The sequence below is a fragment of the Gallinula chloropus genome (genome assembly GCF_964237585.1).
Source record: "Gallinula chloropus genome assembly, chromosome: 3".
Lineage (NCBI taxonomy): Eukaryota > Metazoa > Chordata > Aves > Gruiformes > Rallidae > Gallinula > Gallinula chloropus.
The window spans coordinates 115,401,703-115,427,731 of record NC_140087.1 but is presented as its reverse complement, the minus strand read 5'-3'; the positions used below and the strand labels follow the sequence as shown (position 1 = coordinate 115,427,731).

General features: G+C 47.0%; 2 protein-coding genes across 2 annotated transcripts; both read left to right on the top strand.

Annotated features, from left to right (window-relative positions):
- The first annotated feature begins 1,686 nt into the window (after positions 1–1,686).
- Positions 1,687–16,072, top strand: TP53I3 (tumor protein p53 inducible protein 3). Its single transcript, XM_084262112.1, has 9 exons — positions 1,687–1,698; positions 2,983–3,107; positions 4,640–4,777; positions 5,850–5,955; positions 10,749–10,891; positions 11,556–11,823; positions 13,046–13,258; positions 14,743–14,939; positions 15,707–16,072. Exons 2-9 carry the CDS (start codon positions 2,991–2,993, stop codon positions 15,893–15,895), a joined length of 1,371 nt encoding a protein of 456 aa, XP_084118238.1. The 5' UTR covers positions 1,687–1,698; positions 2,983–2,990; the 3' UTR covers positions 15,896–16,072.
- Positions 16,073–16,676: 604 nt separating this feature from the next.
- Positions 16,677–21,101, top strand: SF3B6 (splicing factor 3b subunit 6). The gene is made up of 4 exons (XM_084262127.1): positions 16,677–16,808; positions 17,088–17,206; positions 19,784–19,922; positions 20,995–21,101. Exons 1-4 carry the CDS (start codon positions 16,779–16,781, stop codon positions 21,082–21,084), a joined length of 378 nt encoding a protein of 125 aa, XP_084118253.1. The 5' UTR covers positions 16,677–16,778; the 3' UTR covers positions 21,085–21,101.
- Positions 21,102–26,029: the final 4,928 nt, after the last annotated feature.

Here is a 26,029-nt window from a genome sequence, read left to right as displayed (position 1 = left end):
ACTCTAACTGCTGATACCAGCAGGATTTTCCTAAGTCAGAGAGAGATGAAATATCAGGTTTGCAGTCAGATACACCCTCTGACAGTAGCTGTCTGTTCTCATCTCCGTGAGCAATGGATAGCACATTTTGTTTCAAAGAACAAAGCGATTCACAAGCTATTCTGGAATGCTTGTCAGCTTTGAAAACACTTCAGAGTTAGCAAATTCCACCTCCTGACTACTACTTCTTTCCTTTGTGCCTTTTTCAAGTACAAAAAAATCGCTTTCTAAAAAACTGCTGCATTCCACCATAGGGACAGTCCCATCTTAGTGGGTTTTAAAGTTAGTTCTGTCAGGCGAAGCGTATGTTGAAGTGGTAACTCTGAGCTCTGGTCAGGAAATGCCTTCTGCTCTATGGTACATGCACCAGTGCATTTGGATTGATTTATAACAGAGACAGCAGAACCACAAAGGCAAAATGCCCTTTACAGGAACCTCCCTTAAACCCTCTGTTTCAGACTCACTGGAAACACAATGCTTCCAGGAAACACTGTATCCACTAAATTCAGCCCAGGGCAGGGCCACCAAGGTGATGGAGTGGAACACCTTCCTTATGAGGAGGGGCTGAGGGAGCTGGGCCTCTTTAGGTTGGAGGAGACTGAGGGGTGACCTTATTCATGTCTATAAATATGTAAAGGGTGAGAGTCAGGAGGATGGAGCCAGGCTCTGCTCAGGGATGGCCTGAGATAGGAAAGGGGCAACGGGTTCAGCTGGAGCAGAGGAAGATCCATGTGAATATAAGGAAGAACTTTTTCACTGTGAGGGTGACAGAGCCCTGGGACAGGCTGCCCAGAGAGGTTGTGGAGTCTCCTTCTCTGGAGACATTCAAACCCTGCCTGGATGTGTTCCTGTGTGATTTAGTCTGGGTGATCCTGCTCTGGAAGGGGGGCTGGACTAGATGATCTTTTGGGGTCCCCTCCAGCCCCTGTGTGGTGATTTGGCCCTGGCCGGAGGCCGAATGCCCGCTCTCCTCCTGGCCGGCACTCCTGCGTGACGAGGTCCCCTCACGGTTCCGGCGAGGCTCCAGGACGGGCCGGGGTTGCGACAGGAACGGCCACCGCGCCCCCCGGCAGAACCACCCGCCGCCAACATGGCGGCGCCCAGCGACATCGCTTCACACCCACCGGTCTTCGTGTTCTTCCACCGGAGGAAAATCAGTCCCTCCCCCATTACCCCCAGCCTCTCGGAACGAGAAGGGGCCGTCCGTGGGACAGCGTTCCGGATCCCCGGCTGCAGGTCCAGCCCCGCTGCCGGTTGTCCCGGGCAGAGGCGGGGCGGAGGTACGGGCGGATGATTGCGCGGCCAGCCGGGTTGCTATGGCAACCCGAACGTGGGCGCCCTCCCCGGGGCTCCGTTGCCGTCGGTAGGCCCTCCCACCAATCAGGAGGGGAGCGTCTGGGCGAGTGAGCCAATCAGGAGCGGGGACATCGGCCTCCAGGGCCGGCTAGAGGCAGAGCCGCTGCCAGAGCCGAGCCGAGCGCGTTCCGCCACCCTTCAGGCAGACACCGGAAGACTACAACTCCCAGCATCCCCGCGCACGGCTCCCGGAGTGAGGCCTTTCGGGAGTTGTAGTTTGAGCGAGCAAATAGGCGCGCATGCGCAGTCAGGCGTCTCGGAGTGCGGTTGCCACGGCGACGTTTCGGTGGGGCGTCGCGGCCGGTGAGCGGGGGCTGCTTTGGGCGCCTGCGGCGGAGCGGGCCGGGGGCGGCTCGTACGGGCAGCGGGGCTGCCTCGGCCATGGCCGCGATGTGCGGCTCGGGAACCGGCTGTCTGGGAGCAGACAGCGAAGGGCAGCCGGCTGCGCAACATCGGCCCAGGCTCGGCAAGCCGCAGCCCGGCGCAGAGGCACGGGGCAAGGGTGCCGGCCCGGGGGGCGGGCTGAGCTACCGGCCCGGGGGCGGGGGGGAGAGCTGCCGGCCCGGCGGGGAAGGCTGTCAGCACGGCCCTGGACCCTCTCTGCCAGGCCTCGTGTGGTGCTTGGCGCCTGGCCACCACCCCCCAGCGGGAATGCCTCTCGTGCCTTCAGATACACCCTCACTGCTCAGGGCTTAGTTACCAATGCTCCGTTCTGGTGTCTACGGCAGGCTGCTCCCTGCCTGACAAACCCCATGGCTTTATCCAACTGCAGTATTCATGCCATAGCCGCTCCAGCTTACACAGCCATGAAGCCACAAGCTTTATCTAGAGTTAGGTCACTAAATTCCACCACAAGGTGTAGCACTGACTTCATGAAACTCAAGCTCTAGTGATAAGATAATACTACTTTTCTACTAATTGTTGGTGACCAGAGCCTAATGGCACACAGAGAACTGCTGGTCTGTGGGTTTTGCCAGCACCTACGAGCTGCCCAGGATCAAAGTAACCAAGATGCCTGTTGCAGCTTGCTGAAGATCTAATCATCATCTAACTTGTTGCTTCTGACACAGACAGCCAAGGATATCATCACATGAGAGAAACATATTCCCAAGCAGTGCCCCAGCAGTGTCACACTGACCCAGAGGTCTAACAATAAATCCATGTTAGTGCTGGCCATTTAAAAAGAGCATTTTTGGTTTGGGTCATGGCTGGCCCAAAAAAGCACCCTTGACACCTTAATTTCTGCTCTGATCTGCTGGTTGTAGCAAATTTTATCTAGTTTCATAGTGTTTTCACTGTGGACTGTTTCCTCAGTGGGAGGAAAATTAAATGCAAGGGAAAAAGAATCCAGAAATACTCACGCTGTGAAAATATAACCAGGTTTTTATGGCCTTTCTGAGAAAAGTCACCATGTTCCTGCTGGTCTATTCCACTGCTCTCTTGTGTTTTATTTTGTTATTTTGCTTATCTGAGGCCTAGTGTTACTTCTATTGAAACTCCTGAATCCCACACGGAGGAAGATTTGGTTTCCAATATAAAAAGGGAGGGCCATGAACATTTATACATCTATTTCTTTTTACAAAACAGAGGGAAAAATGAACCAACTGCAAGCTTTGCTGAATGACAGTCTTATCAGAACAAAGCATGTGGAAAACGCAGCTGTCATCAACGTGAAGGAGAGAAAAGTCAGTGCATCAACCTTTGGCTTTAATGTAAGAGATCAAAGAGTGTCCTAGGAAGTGACTGCAGAGGTAGAAACTCTGGGAATCTAGAGCACGAAGCAGTGATGATGGCAGGGAGTGCTGTGCTCTACTCAGTTCACTTGGTTCTTTCAGCCTTGGAGACAGTTAGAGGGGTACAGCCTAGCTGCTGTGTTGAGGGACTAACTCAGGAATGGGATGGCTAATTGATCTTTGAGTTTTGGAAGAAAGAGGACATTTAACTGGCATTTTCAAGGAGTCCTTTTTCACCAGTTTGCACTCAGTGATTCCACGAGTAAAGCAGATGTATGGACATTGGTCCATTCTCTGGCACCAAGACCTGCTGGTATGGAATGTGCTGTGCCCATACAGTAACCCCACAACACAGTGGCTGTACCAGGTTGCTTAAACACAGTGATGATACTAGGACACTTTTTGCAAACTGTGCTTGCTGGTGTAGGCCAAAACTACCTGGACTGCTCTGACAGTACTCAGGACTGCTTCCTGGCACCTTAAATTTCCTTATATAGATGTAGCTTACCTGGTTTTATTGTCCATCAGCTGATAATGAGCAGAATAACAGCACTTCTGGTCATATTATAAAGCACAGTTAATGTGCGCTCCCTGACACAGTCCATGAACTCTCTAGGAGTTCAGAAATGTTCCCCACACCACAGTCATCTTTATGTCATTGGAAGACACTGCTTCCCCTCCAAATCCCACAATACAGCTCTCAAGCATTTCCAGGCAGTTTTTCCAGGAATACATACTGATACCCGTGGCATGCTCAGAATGTGTTCAGAAGATGAAGCTCTTGAGGTGTCCCCTAGGATGGGGATTATTTCTCAGTAAAGAGAATCATCAGCCCACTAGATAGTAGTGACAGCATCTTTAATATGTCCATGATCTTTAATATAAATGACAACTTTTAGAGATGTCAGCCTGCTGGCTCTTCAGCAAGGTGGATTACATGCAGAGGTCCAGAGTGAAGTCCTCAGCTGGTGGAAATTTCCACCAGCTCTACTGAATTCAAAGAACTTTAGGCCAAAAGGGATTATTGGATCATCTCATCCAACCAGCTGAATGTCAATCTGCCAACCAGCAACCCAGTTGCACAGACAGTGAGCCCAAGAGCTCAATGGCAGGAATAGATCTGTGACCTGTGTAGGCTGCTCCACTGAGGTGTGATGATCCAGTCTGGACTTGCTAAAAGCTGTGCTTCCCCACTGAACACAAGAACATTTACATTGGCATCCTTGGGTGAGCTCTGCAGAAGCCCGGGGAAGGCTGCATTCTACCCTTTAACAGAGTGGGGCTCACTGCCTACCAAGAGGAGTGTCACTGAGTAATGACACAGGTAGCAATTACAGACTGAGAGGATTGTTTTGAGGAGACTGAAAATACAGTGGACTGGACAGAAAACAGGTCTAGTTTTGAAGCCAGGCCAATTTTTAAATTTATCATAATTTTGGGAGGGTGGAAGGCAGGTCGTCGTTGCAAAGATGTGCATTTTTGGTCCCTAACACTGTGTTGTATTAATATAGGTGCCACCAGAGATTGCTTTAAACCTTATCGACACCTTCCACAAGAACTTACCACAAGTTAGACAGGGAGGACTGTACTTCAAGGAGAAGTTCTATAAATGTGTCCGCGCGGATGAGCACTCCATCTATCTTAAAAATGTATGTTGACAAGAGCTGTGGCTGTCCTGAGAAATCTGGAGACTTCCTACCTCCTTTTCCCTTTTCCCTCTTCCTTTTTCCCTTTTCCCCTTTTCCCTTTTCTTTCTCTCCCTATCACCTTCCCAACAGGTATGGAATAAAACAGGAATACAGAATACAGAACACTGCCAGCTGTGTAATACAGAAGTCACGGGTAACACCATTCCTTTCCCTAACACCAGCTGCAGTGATTGTCATGTTCTCCTTTGAATCAGTTTGTCCCCCTAATGCAGAAAAAAAAGCACTTCATTTTTCTGCTGGGATGGCTTCTTGCCCCACTAATGAATTAATCAAGTAATAGGAGGACCTGGCAAGCCCACAGACCAGAATAAGGCAGTGGGAGCAGGTAACTGGGACAGGGAGAAGAGAGACACAGCTCAGCAGGACCTTGCTTGACAGCTTCCTCACCAGCCATGCTTGAGATGGCAGAATTTTGTTACTACTGCCAAGTCATGCAATGCGAAGTAAATACATCCAATTTGGTGTTTTTGAGCTCTTAATTCTTCCCCTCCTCAGTAAATGAGCGAAGGAACTTACAGAAGAGGCTGAGCAGCTTAAACTGGGATCCTGTTTCAGAAAATCGCAGTACTTTGCAATGTCGTTTTCCATTCCTTATTACAATGGGTGAGGCAGAGTTTGGGAGGCAGGGTTCATAAAACACTGGGCACACTTTTATGGAAATACCAGTTATTTTATTTGCATCTATCAATGCTTTGGGATATGACATTGAGCACTAGGGTAACATTTCTTCAACATGCTGTTTGACAATACATTAATCAATGAAAGCAAGAGCAGGAAACATCATAAAGCATTTGACTGACTGACTTTAATAGTCAGCAGTCTTCAAAACATGTTATGTCACTGTTTGTGTCCTGGCTTAGACTTTGAGACACTATTTGTCTTTGTTTTTTTCCCAAGAAAGGTATATTGGCAAAGAAAAGGCTTGTAATTACCCCACGTTGTAAGGCATCCTGTATACATTTCTATAGTTTTAGAGCCATGTGACCTTACACCACTGTCCCATGTTCTCTAGCCAGATGGAGGCCTGATCGTTGCCAAGACAAAGACTTTCATCCTGGTTGCTACTTACGGAGTGGGAATGTATCCCAGTGTGTGTGTGGAGGCTGTGGAGAAACTAGGTAAGAGCTGCCTGCATTTTTGTGTTGGCATAGAATCATAGAATCATAGAATGGTCTGGGTTGGAAGGGACCCCAAGGATCATAGAGCTCCAACCCCCCTGCCACAGGCAGGGCCACCAACCTCCAGGCCTGGATCTACACAAGGCTGCCCAGGGCCCCATCCAACCTGTCCTTGAACACCTCCAGGGACGGGGAATCCACTACCTCTCTGGGCATCTCAGGGATTAGCTTTGAAAATTAATTTCATTAATTACCAAATCCTGAAAATCTGGGAAACTGAATACAGACATGGGTTACTGCTCCATAAACCCCCTCCCGACATTTCATCCCACAGTGCTAGGTACATGCTCCAGAGCCTCCCTAGGTATGAACAGGTTGCAGAACTCTTATCCCTTGGCCGTTCTGGCACATGTTTTTAGTTGTTACTCTTCAACAAAATAGGACCTGACAGTCACATTTTCTTGACCTCATATGCCCAACAATGAGGTTTGAAGCACACTTTTGAAGAGCATCAGCTTTGATACTCTGCTTTGCAGCCCACTTCATCAATGACACATGAACCCTCTAAAGGTTTCAAGCTTTCTCTAGAAACCCTGGTCTCTAGTAAAATGCTCAGGTGCCTTTTCCTATGCATGAATCTTGAGACATCATGAAAGTAGTTTCCTTGTCTCACAATATCAAAGCACCCCTTCTGAAGTGCCCATTTCCTTCCCTCTCCTGCTCCAGTTTCCTTTGTGTGAGTCCTCTGAAGTTCCTCTCTCTTGGCTCAGTGTTTTAAAGACTTAGTGTTAAAATCTCTTTGTTCCTCATTCAGGAAGATTGCAAGACCAAGCCCTTCTCTGCTGCATCTCAAATGTAGCTTTCCTTTTGTGTGAGGTGCTGGCAAGGATTAACCACTCTTCGTGGTCTTACTGATGTAATATATGTCTGACTCCATATCAGGAATACAGTCATTTTATTCCATCATCCAAATGGATAAAAGGCACAAGGGCAGATTCCTGGAATAGTGCTGATGGTCACTGTAGGGGAAATTCTAAGGAATTTCTAAGGAATTTCAATGGTATTTCTAAGCAATATTTTGTAGAGGAATTAAGATTCAACTTAATCTATGGACGTGCCCATCTCCTTTGAAAAGGAATGAAATTGTAGGCCTACTGTGCTCCTGGATTTTGTTCTTCATTTAGAATCATAGAATTCGTTAGGTTGGAAGGGACCTTCAGAGGTCACCTAGTCCAACCCCCCTGCAGTGAGCAGGGACATCTTCACTTCATCAAGTCAGTCAGAGCCCCATCAAGCCTGACCTTGAATATCTCCAGGAATGGGGCCTCCACTACATCTCTGGGTAACCTGTTCCATTATTTTCTGGGGTTTATTCTTGCTGTTCTTGGTGATTTCTTTGCAAAAGGAAAACAAAGTAGCTTTTCTTCAAACATTACAAGAGATTTCTGGAAATTATTTAAAGTGCTCAGTGCTTATCCTTTGAAACAGGTAACACCACATGAATATAGGTATTAGTTTTTTTAATTTTCAGCTAGAAATACAGGTGTCTTATCTCAAGTAAAGTATAGTTTGAGGTGGATTTGAACTTGAAAAAAATCCCCATCACAGCACCTCCATGTGTTATTTTGATCACAGTTGATTTTATCAATTTCTTTATTTCCTTGTGCTATTCTAGCAGACTACTTCAGAGAGAAAGGCAGCTGAATCAGCAGAAAACGTGAACTTTATCAACCTCAGAAGGCCTGTTCATGAGGAAATAAAGTACAGAAATCTGAAGCATTATCCAGTTTAAGCAAGAAACTACTGCTTTGCAACACTCCAACTGCTGAGTTTCCTTCTGTTTTTTCAAGAACACTTGAGGGCTCGGTGCTCTCCCACACATCTGTCTTCAAAGTTTCTTGACTGGTTTGAAAGGAATGTATTCAGATTTGGTTTAAGATGCTCTGCTTACTCTTTCTAATGTTGCCTTTTAGTCTATTTCCAGATAAGAAAATTATTAACCTTCATAAGCAAAGAAACTTCTCTCACAGCATGACAGTTATCCATAGCATCACAGACCCAAAGGATGAAGGAAATGGTTACATAAGCAGGTTTTTAGATTGTCCTGTACATCTTTCAATATTACAAATAAACCACATTTGTAACATGCCCATTTGCATGTCGTTGACTGCTACAGGAAGTTATTTTACACTGTAGGGTATTACAAAGTTCTGGGAAGAGGGACAATGTCACTGCCAGGCTTGAACGAGACTGTGTGTACTTCAAGTACTACTGTACAGGGGACAGCTGAGGCTCTGCCTACATCTCCAAGTGAAGAGCAGGCTCAGGAAGATCAGGGTCCATGATCTTCTCATCTGAAGAGACAAATAAATTAACAGCTCTTGGAGAGTGTTCACAGGAGAATGAAAGAATTTTCAGCTATATTTGTTTCTAAATTAGTGTGCAAAGAGCTTAAAAGCCTGAACCAAACAGTTCTCAAAATGGAATAGGAAAAAATCCACAGAGGAATCACACACATGGACAGACACAGGATTTACCATTTGGAAATAATCCAAAGTAGTCAGTTTTATTCCCTGACAACTCAAATACTCAAGAGCAGATGACTAGTACACTAAGAAAGGTCTGATCTGATCCTTCTCCCTCTGGGGGAAACTGCAAAGCTCAGAGGTGCGACTGGGCACCTAAAACCTCTGGTAGAAACGCAGAGGGCTGATGGATGGGAACCAGCCGACTTTGAACACTGACACTGCACAGGAACAAGAGCACAATAAAGGCTCCCAGGTGGATAGATCACATGAGGACAGTTACAGCTCCTCTGCCCTTAATGCAACTTAAATAAACCCAGTCTGCACTACTCAGAGTTCAGAAACCAAACGAGGAGTTCGGCGCTCTGCCCGAGCAGACAAATGCACCGGCATCCATGGGATCGGCACAGCAAAGGCGTTCGATCAAACCTCCCCGTGTGCCGGTGGGGGGAACCGGTGGATCTCTGCCTCAGTGCCAAAGTGCAGAATAGATTTCTGCCTCAATCCGTGGAATAAACAAAGCCTGCGGTAGAACTAAGGGTGAGCTGGAGTAGTATTTCTGACTTTGCTTATGTCTTTCCCTCCAGAGTAAAACACAACCTGTCCTGTTCCACCCCTCGGCTTGCTGGGGAATAGCTGATAGCGAGGGCAGAGCCGGGAGAGGAGGAACTGGAATAGACTCTGTTCCCAAGGACAGGCTGGGTTTGTTCCCAGCACAGAGACCGTCCTCCCTTCCTTACAGGAAAAAGGTGAGTCGTAAATCGTGCTCGGGAACCACATAACTTCTTTAAACTGTTGTTTTGGGCCACTGCTGGCAGATCTGGCAGTTTGAAGGTGTTTGGAAACTCTGCTTTCAATTCCTACAGTTTCCTGGGCATTTGAAAGCAATGTAGATACTCAGATCCTCACTGCATTTTCTTGAATATATTTTTGTGTGTCTGCCTCTAGTAACAAAGGCAAGTATTTATAAAAAAGCAGAGGGACAAAAGCTTCTTTTGCATCTTATTTTTAATTGACTAAATTCGGGCACAATTAAGAAAGACCTGTTACAGGGTGGGATCTGGTGGGCTTCCCGTTAAACTTTTGTGCTAATGCAGACACATTTTGTGGGGCTGTATTAAATGGGTCAGCTGAAAACAACAAATAAACAGCTAGCCTCAGAAAGAAAAACCTCTTTAAGTTTCATTTTATACAGATAATGGGAAGTATTTACTCACCATAAAGTAGCCATAGAGCACCACCCTGTGGGGACTGACATTCCTGGGTTTGAAGGTGTTTATCATTCTGCATTTGCAGCCTTAACCAGATAATCGAGTATGCACTTAGCTCTTCCTGTGCAGATACCATAATGCAAGTGATTTTGCAGAGGGCATGGTGGTCTGTCGCACAGGGGTGTTTTCTTGAAGAGGCTCTGGCTTGCAGCCCACCCTGCACACATCTTCAGGCAGCATCCCTGAACTGTATTTGGTAGAACACCAGCTCCCTGGAAGTATCACAGCCATTCCTATTGTGATTCTCTCTCCTTCCCCCTTCACCAAGCACTTAGGGGACAGAAGGAACACTGCTCCAGATTTGGTTTTGCCAGGCAGGAGGAGGTTTGACGTCTCAGCCCCTCTCAGCAACTGCTGGTGCCAACAGGAAGGAATCCAGGAACCACGCCTGAGGAGTTACTTGAAAGAGTCCCTCTACCCAGGAATTACCTGCTGAGGCCAGGGAAATAAAGAGGAATGTTTAGAATTCCTCTTTCCTAACTTTCATTTGCACTAACTCACCATTTTGCCTTTGTGTATCTTCAAGCTGCTATCTACAGGCTGAATCATATGGCAGCATTTACGTGATTTTAGATTTGTCAGATAAAGGCTCTTTCCTCCAAGGGCTTTACAATCCCACTTTAGCCAGTTGAACACTGGGAAGTCAAAAGCAAAGGATTTTATTTTCATTAAGGTGAGTGAGTGGTGAGTGCTGCTGGATACACGCACAGCTCTCTGCAGGGTTAAGGCCTACAACTTGAGGCAAAATGACCTTCTCCCTTCCTCAAATGGCCTTTGCAACAATACGTTGTGTCCCAAAGTTAATGTATTTCATTGCATTGTAACTCCTCGGCTTTCCCTGGCAGCCCAACCCATTTGTACCTTTGAACCCTGTCCCAGTTTGCATTGTCCATCCGCAGAGCGGAGCCTGGAGCTGTGGTTACTGATCACTGAGTTTTTGCAGCTCTGTGTGTGTGTCCCTGCATTCCTGCCACACGCTGTTTGTGGTTTTTTCCAGAGAAAATGTTGGCAGCCTATTTCGATTGCCCAGGAGGCCCTGAAAATCTGTATGTGAAAGAAGTGATGAAACCACATCCAGGAGAAGGAGAAGTTCTTGTGAAGGTCTATGCCAGTGCCCTGAATAGGGCTGATTTACTCCAGGTATGTATATGTTAAGCAGAAAATGGTACCAATTTTTCAAGCCCTGTCTGAAGTCTTGACAAATCTGAAGAGTTCAAAGAGATTGGGCCCTGGTGAGCATTTGTGTGGGAGGATTCACAGGGCTGAAAGAGATGTCTGTTGATCCAGTGGATACGTGTTTTTAACTGGGTCATTGCAATGCCTGCATGGCAGGGAAAGGCAGCTGCCTTTCAAGAACAGATGTAAAACCAAAGCTCCGCTCTTTCTAGACCCTTAGACCATTCTCCAGGCACCTGAGATGAACATGAAATATTCCACTGGCTTAATTCCAGAGGGGAAAAATCACATTCAGATCATGAAGTCTGAGCTGCTTTATTTTGAACTGAAAGCCATGCTCTGCAACTAAAGATCATAATGACTCCTCAGCATGGATTGGCCTGGACAAAGGGGACTCATAACAAATTAAATTTGCACACAGAGTTTTAAGAATAAAATGTACTTAGAAAACAAGAAGTGCTGACAGAGGATAGAAGATCCTCAAATTGCTGGAAGATTTCCACAGTGCAAAATCAGGGTTAAATAAATAGGAATTTAGGTAGGAGGCATGTGAACAAAATATTGCAGGTCATTACACTCATTGATGTGTGGCTTTTCCTTCCTTGCCCTCTCTTTTCTTTTGTTTTAGAGGAGAGGAAAGTACCCTCCCCCCAAAGGAGCCAGTGAAATTTTAGGCTTAGAAGCAGCTGGGAGTGTGGCTGGGCTCGGACCTGGCTGCAAGGGGCCCTGGAAGACTGGTGATGCAGTGATGGCTCTGCTCTCTGGAGGTGGCCAGGCAGAATACGTTACAGTACCCGAAGGCTACCTGATGCCAATTCCCAATGATATGACTTTTATTCAGGCTGCAGCCATCCCAGAAGCCTGGTTAACAGCCTTTCAGCTGCTGCATTTTGTAGGTGAGAGGAGTATTTGCCAATCTATCCCACCAAAACAGCTAGTCTTCCTTTCTGTTATGAAATCCTCTTTGTTGCCACCATCTGCGTGCTGTTTGCCTTTAAAGAACCTTTTCTCTGTTGCTCCATTCACATGGGTCAGAATCCAGTATGCCAGAACCAAACCCTGAAATCTTGACCACATTCACAACTTACTCTGCTGATTGTGTATTTACAAGGAAGGATGGAAAGCTGGTCATTTTTTGTATTTCCTTGAATGATAATTTCACAGAAGCTTTGTCTAGACATTATTCATTTCCATTAAGCCTAAACCCTGAAATAACTTACATGTTCTCCAAAAAACTCAAAATGTGTGCTACTTCTAAAGATTTGACTTTGCTGTAAGCACGACTGTGTCAAGAACTTTCTCACTAATTGCCTGTCGATCCACAATAGACATCTTCTTGTACCTTGTTTCACAGACACATTTAGTGGTTGTAAAATCTCCTCTGAGCTGATTTACAGCAGACATAAGCTCACACCCTTATTTTGAAAATGTGCTACAGAGGCACTAACAGTAGCACTTGCCAGGGTTTTCTGCCCTCGACAAGTATCTTTGTACCCTCTCTACAGCACCACCTAAAAGCTCCACTAAAGAACAGGAGTTACAAACAAGGAACTTTCCTCACCACCCAAAACACAGGCTCGCTTTGAGCACTGCTGCTTCCTGAGGATCTGTAGTCATTTAGGACCACATCTCCAGGACTACTCAGCACCTCACTTCCAGTAGCAATCAGCAGAAAGCAAACAGATGCATTAAGGCAACTGGTTGATGGCAAAATGATGGGTAGAACTGGTCCTTAACATTACCCAGCTGGTGTTTCTCCATTGTTGAGTAATTGATTTTTCAGTACTGACATCCTCTCCTTGCATTTTCTGCTGGTGGCATGGATGGTCCTGTATAAAAAGGGTGACAGCACTTTCCTAAGCAGCTTGGTCACAGATGCCCAGAACCGAGCAGGGCCAAGCTAAAGTGATTCCACTAAAGTCAGTAACATGGAGTCCTGTCAGTACACCATGAGCTGTACTAGTTCTCTGTGTGTTTTGTATGAAGGACATGAAGTTGTAAACAAAGCCCGCTCAACGAGCATCTCTTTCAGCTCCTTCTTCAGTATTTTCCACCGATCGTGTTTTAACCCAGAGGTGATGGCAAAAGGGTAACTGTTTCCCTTACATCCTCCTCCAGGTAAAATACAGAAGGGGGAGAGGGTGTTGATCCATGCTGGAGCTAGTGGAGTGGGTATGGCAGCCATTCAGCTGGTGAAACTGGCAAAAGCTATTCCCATCGTGACAGCAGGAACTCAAGAGAAACTGAAAGCAACAGCAAATGCTGGAGCAGCTGCAGGGTTCAACTACAAAACTGAAGATTTTAGTGAAAAGGTCTTGGCGTTCACCCAAGGTAAGAACCTCTATGGGGAAGATGCTGCTACAGTTGAGGAGTGGGTACCTCCTAACGTCTACACAAGAACACTCAATTTCGATTAACACCAGTTGGTGAAGGAGCAGCCACTAACAAACCTGTCAACACAAACTAACACACTGTTCAGCCCAAACCCACATCTTTCTGTACTTTGTACCGCTTTCTACATGACATTTTTTTTCAGGATGACCATGAGCCAGCAATGTGCCCTCATGGCTTAGAAGGCCAGTGGCATCCTGAGATATATTAGAAGAGGGGTGCTTAGTCGGTCAAGAGATGTCCTTCTCCCCCTCTACTCTGCCCTGGTGAGACCACACCTGGAATAATGTGTACAGTTCTGGGTGCCTCAGTTCAAGAAGGACATAGAAAAAGCCCAGTGCAGGGACACCAAGGTGATGAAGGGAGTGGAACACCTTCTTTATGAGGAGAGGCTGAGGAAGCTGGGCCTCTTTAGCTTGGAGGAGACTGAGGGGTGACCTTATTAATGTTTATAAATACGTAAAGGGTGAGAGTCAAGAGGATGGAGCCAGGCTTTTCTCAGGGATGGCCAGTGATAGGACAAGGGGCAACAGGTGCAAGCTGGCGTAGAGGACGCTGCATGTGAAAGTAAGGAGGAACTTTGTCACTGTGAGTGTGATGGAGCCCTGGGACAGGCTGCCCAGAGAGGTTGTGGAGTCTCCTTCTCTGGAGACATTCAAACTTGCCTGGATGCCTTCCTGTGTGATTTAGTTTGGGTGATCCTGCTCTGGCATGGGGGTTGGACTAGATGATCTTTCGAGGTCCCAACTCCTAATGTTCTGTGATTCTGTAACTCCCTTTGGCTTCGTGTTTATTTGGGGCATAAATATTGTGCCTGCGTTGTTGCCTCCACAAGGAACTGAGGGAACGAATCCTTGTCTTTCTAAGTATTTGAATATAGGAACACAACTCTGTTCTTTTACTGTTACAAAAATTCAGCTTTTACATTTAAATACTCCACCCATCTTGCAGCCTGGGAATCATGTCTTTTTCTCAGTCCCAGAAATACTGAATCCTTATCACACCCCCTACTCCCACATCTTGTGACCACGCTGTATGATACACAAAAATACACTGACCGATTCTTGACCCTTCTGTTCTCACCAAGACGGCGTGGGGCCTAGTCTTACTAAACTACACAGGCGACTGCTTGGACAACTGCTCCATAGGCTCATGGCCTTGCTTCTCAAGCCATTCTGCAACATATATGCATTTGGGGTGGTTCCTAACTGTCTACACCTGGTTATCTACAACAATTCAATTTTTGTGTCCAGTTCTAGAATTCCGTAGTAATCACTGTGCCAATTCCTAATTTTGTTAGAAAGGTTTAAGTAAGCATTGCAGGACTGATGCTATACCTAAAAAGGATGAGGTTTTAATTCTGAATTTACCCTGCCTTTAATGCAGCTCACCTACATTGCTGAAATCTTGTGTTTCTATCGGAGGTTCTGGAGTAGATATGATTTTGGATTGTGTTGGTGGCTCATACTGGGAGAAGAATCTCAACTGCCTGAGTACTGATGGCCGGTGGATTATTTATGGACTGCTGAGTGGAGGTGAAGTACATGGAGATTTGCTTGCAAGGCTGCTTTCCAAAAGAGCGAGCATCCAAACTAGTCTATTACGATCACGAGACAAGGAGGCAAGTAACGGCCATGAGTAGTGTATACTGTTTGATCTTAAAACCAATGATGGTTCTGAGAGCTTTCTTTTGATACCAGTGTTAAAGTAGAATCTAACACATTAATACCAAAAAAAAAGAAGAGCCCCACCTGGAGCTGTTACTACATACTCCACAAACCATTGCTAAATTAAGCTAGATTTGCCTATTTTTATCCAATGCCTCCCTTTTGCACTACTGAATCAGTGGAATGATACCCAGGACTTCTTAACGCACTTCGCAAGTACCGTCATTTATAGATTTGGCCTAAGAAGAAACAGAACTCAAGGGATCAGATCAAGTCTGAGGGGCATAAAAAGAAAAACCTCTATCAGACCCTTTTTCAAAGTAGAGACCGAGGCCATCCATCTGGATGCCCAGGAATTACCAAGGCAAAATCACTTTATGTGGGAAATTCTCAGGTATTACAGTAGAAGACAGCAGTGTAGAGCCCTGGGACAGTCTGTCCATGGTCTAACACATAATATTCTCGGTCTGAGTGTTGTTCTGAACTGGGTTTGTGCCCTTTGTTTTGGAGAACATTCAATTACAACAGAATTAATGTAAAAGTTCTCTTCTTGTTTGTACTTTACACCTGTCAGATGTTTCCATGCCTGTCTCACTGTGAGAATGTTAGACCCCCGATGTCTGTGAACATTTTCTATGCTGCGCTTAGAGACACTTCTGTGAATGACACAGTTGGAATTGAACTTCAAAATGCTTTCATTATTGTTTTTTTCCCCCTTCAGTACAAGGAACGGCTGGTGAAAGCCTTCACAGATGATGTGCTGCCTTATTTTTCTGGAGGAACCTCCCCTCATCTCCAACCACTTGTTGACAGTGTTTACCCTCTGCATGAGATTGCAGAGGCACACAGGATCATGGAAGAAAACAAGAATATTGGCAAAATTGTCATCGAAATGCCTGCTTCACCTTAAAGAAAGGTCTACTGTGGTAGGTGTCCCAGGGACCAGAATCGTTAGGGGTGTCTGACAAGCAAAGAATCTGCCATCTCTGCTTCCTAACCCAGACTGATTTACTGTGGGAGAACACCAAAAAAAGAGGGCTGAAGGAAAACCTCACAGGATGCACGTAATAAAAAGGTTCATGTTACAGCTGTAGCATTGTGTCTTGAGTGAATAAACAAAATGAGGAGAACATAGCCAATGCCAGCTGCCAGTCTCAGCTGCAGCTCCCTTACAACCTGCCTTCAGCAGACTTCCCACCCTGCCTTCACCACCGCCCACCCACCAGTCCTATTCACAGAATATCAGAGGCTGGAAGGGATCTCAAAAGATCATCTAGTCCAGCCCTTCAAGCTAAACAGGCCCAGCTCCCTCACAGCCTGTCCTCACAAGGAAGGTGTTCCACTCCCTCCATCACCTTGGTGGCCCTGCGCTGGACTTTTTCAAGGAGTTCTATGTCCTTCCTGGACTGAGGGACCCAGAAATGGCCACAAAATTCCACCTTTCGCCTCACAGGGAGCCCCACACGGCGCCCGCCTTGCGTCTGGCTGAGGCGGCTGCGGGGCTGCCGGACTCGGCACACGCCGCGGGGCAGCGTCCCCGCCGGGGCCGCCAGCGAGAGGCGCAGTCCCGGGGCCGCAGGGAGGACGCAGCGGCCGCCCGGGGACCACCCCCCGCCGTTGGAGCTGAGGCGGCCGTGCCCCAGTCCGTCCCCGCACAGGAAAGGGAAGCGGCGCAGTGCAGGCCAGGATAACATCCGGGTCACCCGCTGAGGCGAGCGGAGCGCCGCTGGGGAAGCCCGTTCCCTCCCGCTGTTTCTCCCCCAGGCTGCGGCCCCCTCCTCCCGACCGGCGCCATGGCGATGCAAGCGGCCAAACGAGCCAACGTGAGTGTTTCCCTCAGCCCCCGCGCCGCCTCAGCCCTCCGGGGCGGGGAAGAGGGGTCCCCGGAGCTGAGAGCAGGCCTTCCCGCCCGGCCGAGCCCGTCCCCCTCTGGGCAGGCCTCTCGCGTCGCCTGTGGAGTTGCGGGGGGGTTAAAACGGGCCAGGGGAGCGCACGGGCTCCCAGGGAAGTTAGATCCTCAGATTTAACGCGTAGGCTGCCGCCTGTAAGGCTTGGAGCGAGCGCTGTTGTTCTGACGCACCCCTGTGTTGCTTCCTTGTCAGATTCGGCTGCCGCCAGAAGTCAACCGGATCCTGTATATTCGGAACCTGCCGTATAAAATCACGGCGGAGGAGATGTATGATATTTTTGGGAAATACGGGCCTATTCGACAAATCAGAGTGTAAGTATTTTAGTTTTCTTTGAAATCTTAAGGGTTTTATATGCTTTAGTATGGCTGTTGTGGGTTAGCATCACTGTTGCAGTATGCAGTGGCTGGATTCGTTTTAGCAGTACCCCTGTGTGCCAGGCTATGTGGATCTGGTGATACTCCTAATGCATGAACTTATTAGAAAATAACATTGCCCATAGGTAGGGTGAAAAAGCTTTAAATTTATATGATCTTAGGTAATTTGGTATAAATATGAGGTGCTTACTCTCTTAAGTAAAAGCTTAAATACATTTAACCTTTGACCTTAAGGTAACAGTTGAATACAACCACTTTTCAAATCTAATGAGCATTAGATACTTAATCAATGGGAAAATACAGATATTATAATTGCTGCTGGAGCTGTCAACCAGAAACAACTCCCTGTGCATCAGATGCAGCTTGTCCCTGAGCCTCAGAGTCTGTGGATAATGGTGATCTGGCAGTAATTTTGTTTTAAAATGCATTGAGGTTATACGTGTCTACAGCAAACCCGAGGTGCTTCTCTTTAGTTAGCTCCGATACTGCTTGTGATCCTGAGTGCTGTCTGAATGCTGTGGGTTAAACTGTAATTTCATCTGGTTAGTGCTGTGTTCAGCTAAGCTTGTGGCAGAAACAATGGCTGGAACTGGGATTCAGGAAGAGCTTTTGAACTGTAGCAAGGTGGGTTGGACTGCTGACTCATATAAACAGAAGTTGGCTTTTTTTTATAAAATATTGAGGAAGGGGAGGAAACAAAACATGATGTTTAATACTGTTCTGGTTCTGTCCAGACCAGTTTTAGCCTCCCCAAGAAGTTAGCATGGACTGTTTCCACACCACCTGATATCACTCCCCCATAAAAGGGGCTGGTTGGAGAGGGGCACTCCTGGGTGCCTCCAGGGCAGTCAAAGTACAGGCCAGGGTGTGGGGTCCTACTTGAATTGGTGCAGTACTCTGGGTCAGTAAGGTACTCTGTGTTATCACTGGGTGTGAGTAAAACTTTTGTTGTTCCCCTTTCATGGTGCTTTTGTCAGTAAACTGTCCTTATCCCAACCCTTGGAGGCTCTGGGACTGAGGGAGTGGTGTGTGGTGCTCAGCTGAGCCACTACCAGTACTTCAAAACAAGACCTGACAAGTCACACTTCAATAGATGTGCAAGTAGAAAGGAAGTAAGTTTACAATGGGGTTTTGGTACTGCTTTTATCTGGCTGTTGGCAAAATAACCTGCAGCATCTCTTGAGTTCCTGGCTAAGTTGCTAATCAGATTAGAGCAGAACCTGTCCTTGTCATTTGTGTCACTCCATTTCCCCATGCTCGGAGACTGGGGTGGGTAATTAATCCACAGTAAGTTTAATGGATCTGACTGTGCAGGAAATAAATAGGTAAACAGTTGAACAGACTGAATTCTATCAACCTGAATGGAAGTGCTCCTTTCAGAGCTGTAGTGATGAAAAGTGATTGTTCTGTCTGTAGAACCAAGTGAGTTTTACCTATAGAAATGCCTTCAGTAAGCAAATGAAGATGGGGGGAATCTGCTGCTGTGTCAGAATGTGTAGCTGGCGAGATCCTTCTTAATCCTTCCCCTCTGGGGAAGTGGTTAAAGGAACAAGGGGCAGCGTGAACTCAGTGCTTGGTTAAATAGGTGGAATGCTTCACTGATAAACAGGAATAATATGTAAGGTTTCTGAAAGTGTGTGGGTTAGAACAGCATGGCAGTGGTACCCAAAGAGCTTACTGATGCAAAGCTTCCCTGGTGTATCTGACACGCTGGAGTATGCGGCAGGCAGCCTCCCTGCTGATCCCTCAGAACCACTGATGGGTGTTGTGTTCCGCAGAATTCTGAACTTGTCACAAGAGAAGGTGTAACGTGGAACACCCTCTGTAATGACTTCTGTGCTTTGTGCAGTTGTTACCCCATTCTCCTCTTCAGTTTTGTGCACGTGTGATACCGTTTGTCCTCAGGAGCTCTTAGAAACCAGCACCATCGAGACAGTTCTTCTAATCATGATGTTTGCTGTAACTGTGTTTTAGCTGAGACCTTTTGGATTTGTAAACTCTGTGATCTCTCCAGAGTAGTTACCGTTATGTGCCCAGACATATCTCCTGTCCTTTGGGCAAAGGAGATTGAATTGATGGTCTGATGGGTCATGGTTGTGTGTCTGGAGCTGCTTCCACCATTCTGACTTATACTGACTTACTCCATCCTAGGGAGGCATCTGATCCAGACAGCCATTAACTGACAGCCTGGTCTTGTAATATTAAATAAAACAAGCTAATAGCTGTAATAAAAAAATATATTTCCAGGAATATGACAACCCCTGACAGCAACAGCTTCTGGTAGTTGTTGTGGAGAGGTGAATTTCCCTTCAGGAGCTTAATGTGGCACATGCCTCTTACATTTTGCTGTCGTTACTGACTCTGAACTCCGAGTAGAGATTGGTGGGGAAGGCAGGGATGCTTTTTAATATCTAGAGGAAAATAAATTGGGTTTTAGCAAAGTTGCATTAGTTAATCTAATCTCAGTCGCTGCTAAAGGCTAATAGAGCTGTTCCCTCTGATCTTGCTCTGCAGTGGGAACACACCTGAAACGAGAGGAACAGCCTATGTGGTCTATGAAGACATCTTTGATGCCAAAAACGCTTGTGATCACCTGTCGGGATTCAACGTGTGCAACAGATACCTTGTGGTTTTGTACTACAATGCAAACAGGGTACGTATGCTGGGGGTGTTGTTTAAGTTCTCTGTGAACGTAGCTCACATTTAAAAAATAATCAGGTTGAAAAGACAGTTTATTTTTAAGAAATAAATCCAAACTGTTAGAGTTTGGGGAATGGGTTGTTTGATAACTTGTCAGGATTTCATCTTGTGATTTGTATGGAAAAAACAAATCTCTGGCTTGGGGCAGAGTGGCTGGAGAGCTCCCTGGGAGCACCCCCTGGAAAAAGACCTGGGGGTGTTAATGGAAAACCTGCTAAACATGAGCCAGCAGTGTGCCCAGGTGGCCAAGAAGGCCGCACCTCAACTGCTGTGTCCAGTTTTGGACCTCTTGCTACAAGAAGGATATTGAGATACCGGAGCTTGTCCAGAGAAGGGCAGTGAAGCTGGTGAAGGGTTTGGAGCACAAGTCCTAAGAGGAGTGGCCAAGGGAGCTGGGGCTTTTAAGTCTTGAGAAAAGGAGGGGGAGACCTTTTCGCTCCCTACAACTACCTGCAAGGTGGTTGCAGAGATGTCGGGGTTGGTCCCTTCTCTCAGGTTACAAGTTATAGGATGAGAGGAAATGGCTTAAAATTGCACTAGGGGAGATTTAAGTCAGATATCAGGAAGAATTTCTTTACTGAAAGGGTTGTCAGGCATTGGAACAGGCTGCCCAGGGAGGTGGTGGAGTCACCATCCCTGGAGGTATTTAACAGGCATGTGAGTGAAGTCCTTAAGGACATGGTCTAGAGGTGGACTAGGCAGGGTTAGGCTGTGGTTGGACTCAGTGATCTTCAAGGTCTCTTCCAACCTAAGTGATTCCATGATTCTGTGAAAAATGTGCTTTGTGGGCATAGTTGGGAGGAGAGGAGGCAGGGTCCTTAAAACTACACAGCTGCAATGGAATGTGAGGCCAGGTTTACAGGTGAAGAGTCTCTAGTTCTAGCCAGGGTGCTGGTGGCATTCTCTGAGGTCAAGGATTAATCAGCTCCGTTTGTGGTGCTGATGTAGTTCACAGCGATGCTGGCTGCAGTTACTGGGCAATAACATTTTTTTTCTTCTCACATCCTTAATTTTCCTTGTTACAGGCATTCCAAAAGATGGACACAAAGAAGAAAGAGGAACAGCTTAAGCTGCTCAAGGAAAAATACGGGATTAATACAGACCCACCAAAATAAACTGATCTTTTTGGAAAGCTTTTTGAGCCCTGCTGTCAAGTTCATCTCTTTCCAAGCCCCGCTCTTGAGTACTCGGACTAAACACAGGAATTCTCAGTGAAGCAGCACTTTTTTTAAAGAATCAGTAAGATGTAATCTGAGTCTTTAGACTTTTACATTTGAAATAAATAAATGTAAAACATCAGAAGTTCTGCTTTAAGAGTAAAGCCCCCTAAGCAGTCACAGCAGCTCCGTGTTGTAAGGGTGACCTGGTAAATACTGACCAGGGTCAGTGTTCCGCACCTCCTCGAGTTCTGCCTGCTCTCCAGAGAGCAGGAGGGCTCTGACTGCTCTGCTTGGGGGTGAACTTTACTGGCTGCTTCCTGAAAATGGAGTGTTGCATCCAGTGTCCGTGCTGCGGGGGTCTTTGTGCTTTTCAAAAGAGAAGTACAAGTGTGTTGGGTGATTGATCACACCTGCATGTTACACAGAAAGCCTTTTGCCTGTCTCCCTCCAGGAATGTTTGAAGGAGCCTAACTCCCTGACAGAGCGTTAGGCTCCTGCTTTTGAGAACCAAAGCACGCCCAGACCCAGGTGTAGAACCAAGTTTCTTTGCAGAGGACAGAAAATGAAGGTTCTTGTAGAAGCATCCAGCTTCTGGCTTCAGTCAAAGTCCCTGGTTCCCAGGGATGGAGGCAGAGGGACGCTGCAGAAAGGAGTCTTGCTGCAACAGCGCGTTGCTGGAGGGCTGGCGTCAGGGTGTGTGAGATTGTCACTGTGCGTACCGGATTTACAGCGAGGTCAGTCGGAGTGACAGGAACACACTGCACACCGTTTTGTGTGCAGGACACAACACCCAACGAGGCTGAGCTGCTGCTGGTGATAATTTCAGATACCTGTAGTGCGACTCTTTTCTACTCTGTGTGTTTGAACTGTAATAAAGTCATGTACATACATTTTGAAACATAGCACCTGGGGAGGAAAAAATTTACATGTTTTGGTGCTTCCCCCCCCCCCCCCCCAGCGTTCATATAAACTCTTGTGATATGGAGGCTGCATCACCAAGTCTGTTCTGGGAGCAGAACAGAATAACCTCTGCTGCTGTTCTGAACCAGCTGGGAGCCATGTGACCGGTGGTGGTACCCTGTCTCTCAGGAGTACTTACTTGCCTGTGATGTTGGACTCCCTGAGCAGACAACTTCCAGCTAGTGCAGAGCGTGGGCAGATCCAAACGTACTTTGCCTGAGGATTTGTAACTCAAGTTCAGTTTTTTCCAGCATGTTATACCCTCATAAAGGAATGTTTCCATTATCCCTAGATTTTTGTTGGAATCTGTCACTTCAAGAACCGTGCTGTTCCTATAAAAAAAAATGTGTGCCTGCATAGCTCTGCTGCTCTCCTACCTCAGGGCTTGCTTTGTGCTGTGCTGCTGTTGCATGTGACCGTTCCTCTGAGGAGACGTTTGTGGCAGAGGTCAGGAGCTGCAGAGCACCCGTCGCTGTACGCACGTGAGTGTGTTTGGCACCTGAGTGGGGGGCAGGATGCCCTGCTGTGGTACCTGCTGCTCTTTGCTGGGAGCAGCACAAAGGGTGATGGTGGCACCGAGCTGCTGTCTGACTCGATCTCAAAGGTCTCTTCCAGCCTAGTGCTTCTGTGACCCCAGCACAGCAGGGAGGGGGCAGCTGTGTGGCTCCCGTATGAGTTCAGTGTGCTCTCAAAATCCTGTCTGCCTCTTCCGCTGCGCACAGGTTCAGGGAGGCCAGAGCTGCGCTCGGCCCCTGTGCTACCAAACTCTCCTTCCTCGCTGCCTCTTCCATATCTGTGCCCTTCCCCTAAGCCTGAAGCTGCCCTGTGCAGCTCGCTTGCAGGCCCTAGGGAGGTGCACACATGTAAGGCTCTGCTGCAGAGTTACCGCCAGCCTTCCCACATGTCCAGCCCTTGACTGCTTCTCCTGTTGGGTGCAGGTACACGAAACCCAGAGCAGCTGTGTGTGCTGGTGCCCCTCAGTGAGCAGTTTACTCCATCCCCACGTGAACTTCTCGTCTTGCCCTTCACACTGATGCAAATCTGAGTTTCTGAGGTGAGAGCCACCTGGCCCTACCCATGCTTAAACATCTGGAATCCTACTGGAGGCCTTGCTTCTCTGTGAGCATCCGCTGCTTTTTAACAGGTAGACACCCCCTCCCCCCCCAAACATGTACACACGTAATGTGTGCCAAGCTGTCACCTGTGTAAGGGGCGTTTAGAAAGCCCTTCGCTGTAACAGGAACTGGGGGTGCTTGTTACCGTGCTGGATTTATGCTTCTAATAAATAACTGTAACTACTGATAGTAAAATACCCAAGTGTTAATAATGGTGGCACAAGCTGCCAGCCCTGTTCCAAATTAGATGCAAATACCGCGTTGCTTCTGTCAACAGCGGAGAGCGCGGTGCTCGCACCGCAGTGTCTGTTGCGATGAGGATTTGCTGCTGTTTGAAAAACATATATAAAAAGCAATTCTTTAGGGTAATAAGATTAATAAAAATTCCTTCAGTGAACCCTCAAGATCAGCAGCTTTTGATTTCTCCGAGAGCTCAGCTGCCTTTCATTAAATATTCCATTTCATACTTTCCCTTCTAGTGCCTGTTCGGGGCTTTCAGCGTCCCCACACTTGTAAAATGAAATAATAATTTGTACCTGCAAGACAGAGGGAATGGAAATCGAATGCCCAGAGGATTGTTTTGATGAGGCCTGCTCAGGATTTTGTTTGAAATGTAATATCAAAGGATAGGGAAACGAGTTGGGTTATATGAATGGCAGAGGGGGCAGCAAATAAGGCAGATGTTACCAGCCTCGTACTCTGCATCTGTGCTGGTTTTTGTGCGTGCTCACTTCCCATTTAATTTTTCAGGAAGTAGGGCATGAAATTAAGCCTGGAAGGTCATTTTTTTTTCCATTGATGCTGTTTAGAAATTAGTAACAAGAGCATATCTGATTACACAGGCAATGACAGTAAATTTTTTCCAATCCATTATACAGTGGTAATAATTATATGTACTGTGTTGATCGATGATACAATTAAATAAATTAACGCATTAGCAGTCAAATAAAGAGACGAAGATTACATTTCCTTGAAGACTTAATTTCCCTAAGTATCACAAAGCACAATTAGTTTTCCTTTCAGATATTTTTTTTTAATGAAATTGGCATGAAAAACGCAATAATCTCTGCTGCCAACAAAGGTCTCTGCAGAGAAAGGGTGACGAGGGAGGGAACTTCATCAACCGCCTGTAATCAGGTTTTTACAGACTCAGTAATGGCCGGGTTGGACTGCTGGGGGGCGAAGGGAAAGCGCAGAGCCGCTCTGTGCATGAAGGCACGAAGCATGAGTGCCATCAGCTCCCTCAACCTGGCAGGATGATGCTTTCCACCCCTCTGAGACCTCATAGGAACAGAAGGGCAGAGCGGTGCCTGTTCCTTTAGGTGCAGCCCAAGCTTGCCAGTAGCAGGACCAGGTGGTGCTGGAGAGAAAGTCTGCCCAGCTCAGGGAGGCCGAGTCAATCCTTCACACTGCTGTTTACTTTCAAGGTGTTCAGGAAGAGCCCCAAACCAGATCCTTTAGGGTGTTCGTTTCTTCAACTCCCTCACACTGGGCCATCAGTAGGAGCAGCTTTAGACCAAGGTGCTGGATTGACCCGTGTTGACAGGTGTGACTGGGCTATATTACATTTAAGCAAGACATCTGTAGGAAACTGCTGCAATGCAGCCTGCGATCTGTAACCTGGTGCTGACATTACAGCCAGCCACAGAGACCAGGGCACTGACAAAGGAGACTGGGACCTCTGAAAAGAATTTGGGAGAGCTATTGGGCATCAAAGCCAGGCAGGTGTCATCTCCTGTTTATTAACAGGAAATTAGCCTATCCTAAATAAAAGACTAGTGAAACGTGGCTGTGTAACCTTGCTGCTGCAGTGATCCCAGATTTCCACCCAAAAAAGGGTCACAAAGAGCCTTCAGTTTCTTTATGGAGAGAGCAATAAGGAAATTTACTCCATCAACTCTCAGTCTGTAAGAGGTGGGGTTTATGTGCAAACAATTAACACATCAATTAACAGACTCAAATGCAGCTCTGTGGGTAAAAGTGAAGATATGGAGAAAGGAAAGCAAGAGTGGTCACTGGCCAGGCTGCCAGGTTGGCTTTTCAGTGTTCCTTTTCTCTCTACCCCCGAGGAGGCATCACCTGGAGATACCTTACACAGCATTGTGGTCTGTCTGCTCATGCTGGGTGTGTTCTCCGTGCGCAGACTGACACAGAAAAGAGCTCACTGCCTGTGTAAGATCCTTCCATTAACAAATCCTTGACTTGGATAATAAAGCAAATGGTTTGTAGTCAGGAAAAAATAACCCCAAGATGCTCTTGTTTTTTAGTACAGCAAAGGGGAACATGAAGCCAAAACGTGAGAAATCAAATTTAGGCAAAGGAAAAATAACAGCATAGAGGCAGCTTCACAGATCAGCTCCTGCTCCTAAAAGCAGGTAAGAGACAGTCTACACATCTCTGTCTGCAGGGGGCTGACCAGCCCGTCAGGAGTTGAGAGAGGCATCAAATGGAGTAAGTATTGCCAAGAGTCCAGCACAGAAAGTTTGTAGGCTATGTAAACCACATCAGAAGATGCAGCCTAAAAACCCTGGGTGTGCTGAGTGGCCACATCATCCCACAGTTCAGATTTGTTTTGGGAGGTGGATGCACATGATTCTGTTCTCCTCTGGCTTATCTCAGCTCCAACAGAATTTTTTTACACTGGTTTCGCCGTTGTAAATTGTACCAGCACCGTGTCTCTTTGAACAACACCACTTTCCATCCTCTCAGCAGCCACCTTGCAGCAGAGTTGAGGGGCCACCAGCTGAGCAGGGGAGATGGAGCACCCTGGCAGCCCTTACTTGCACGTTCCTGTACCTCTGGTCCCACAGAGACCTTCCACTGTG

Excerpts from the sequence above, each read along its gene's own strand:
- TP53I3 (XM_084262112.1), top strand. The coding sequence starts at position 2,991 with ATGAACCAACTGCAAGCTTTGCTGAATGACAGTCTTATCAGAACAAAG. Across the intron at positions 10,892-11,555 it reads ATAGGGCTGATTTACTCCAG|AGGAGAGGAAAGTACCCTCC; the intron begins GTATGTATATGT and ends CTTTTGTTTTAG. Across the intron at positions 13,259-14,742 it reads GGTCTTGGCGTTCACCCAAG|GTTCTGGAGTAGATATGATT; the intron begins GTAAGAACCTCT and ends TTTCTATCGGAG.
- SF3B6 (XM_084262127.1), top strand. The coding sequence starts at position 16,779 with ATGGCGATGCAAGCGGCCAAACGAGCCAAC. Across the intron at positions 16,809-17,087 it reads AAGCGGCCAAACGAGCCAAC|ATTCGGCTGCCGCCAGAAGT; the intron begins GTGAGTGTTTCC and ends CTTCCTTGTCAG. Across the intron at positions 17,207-19,783 it reads CCTATTCGACAAATCAGAGT|TGGGAACACACCTGAAACGA; the intron begins GTAAGTATTTTA and ends CTTGCTCTGCAG.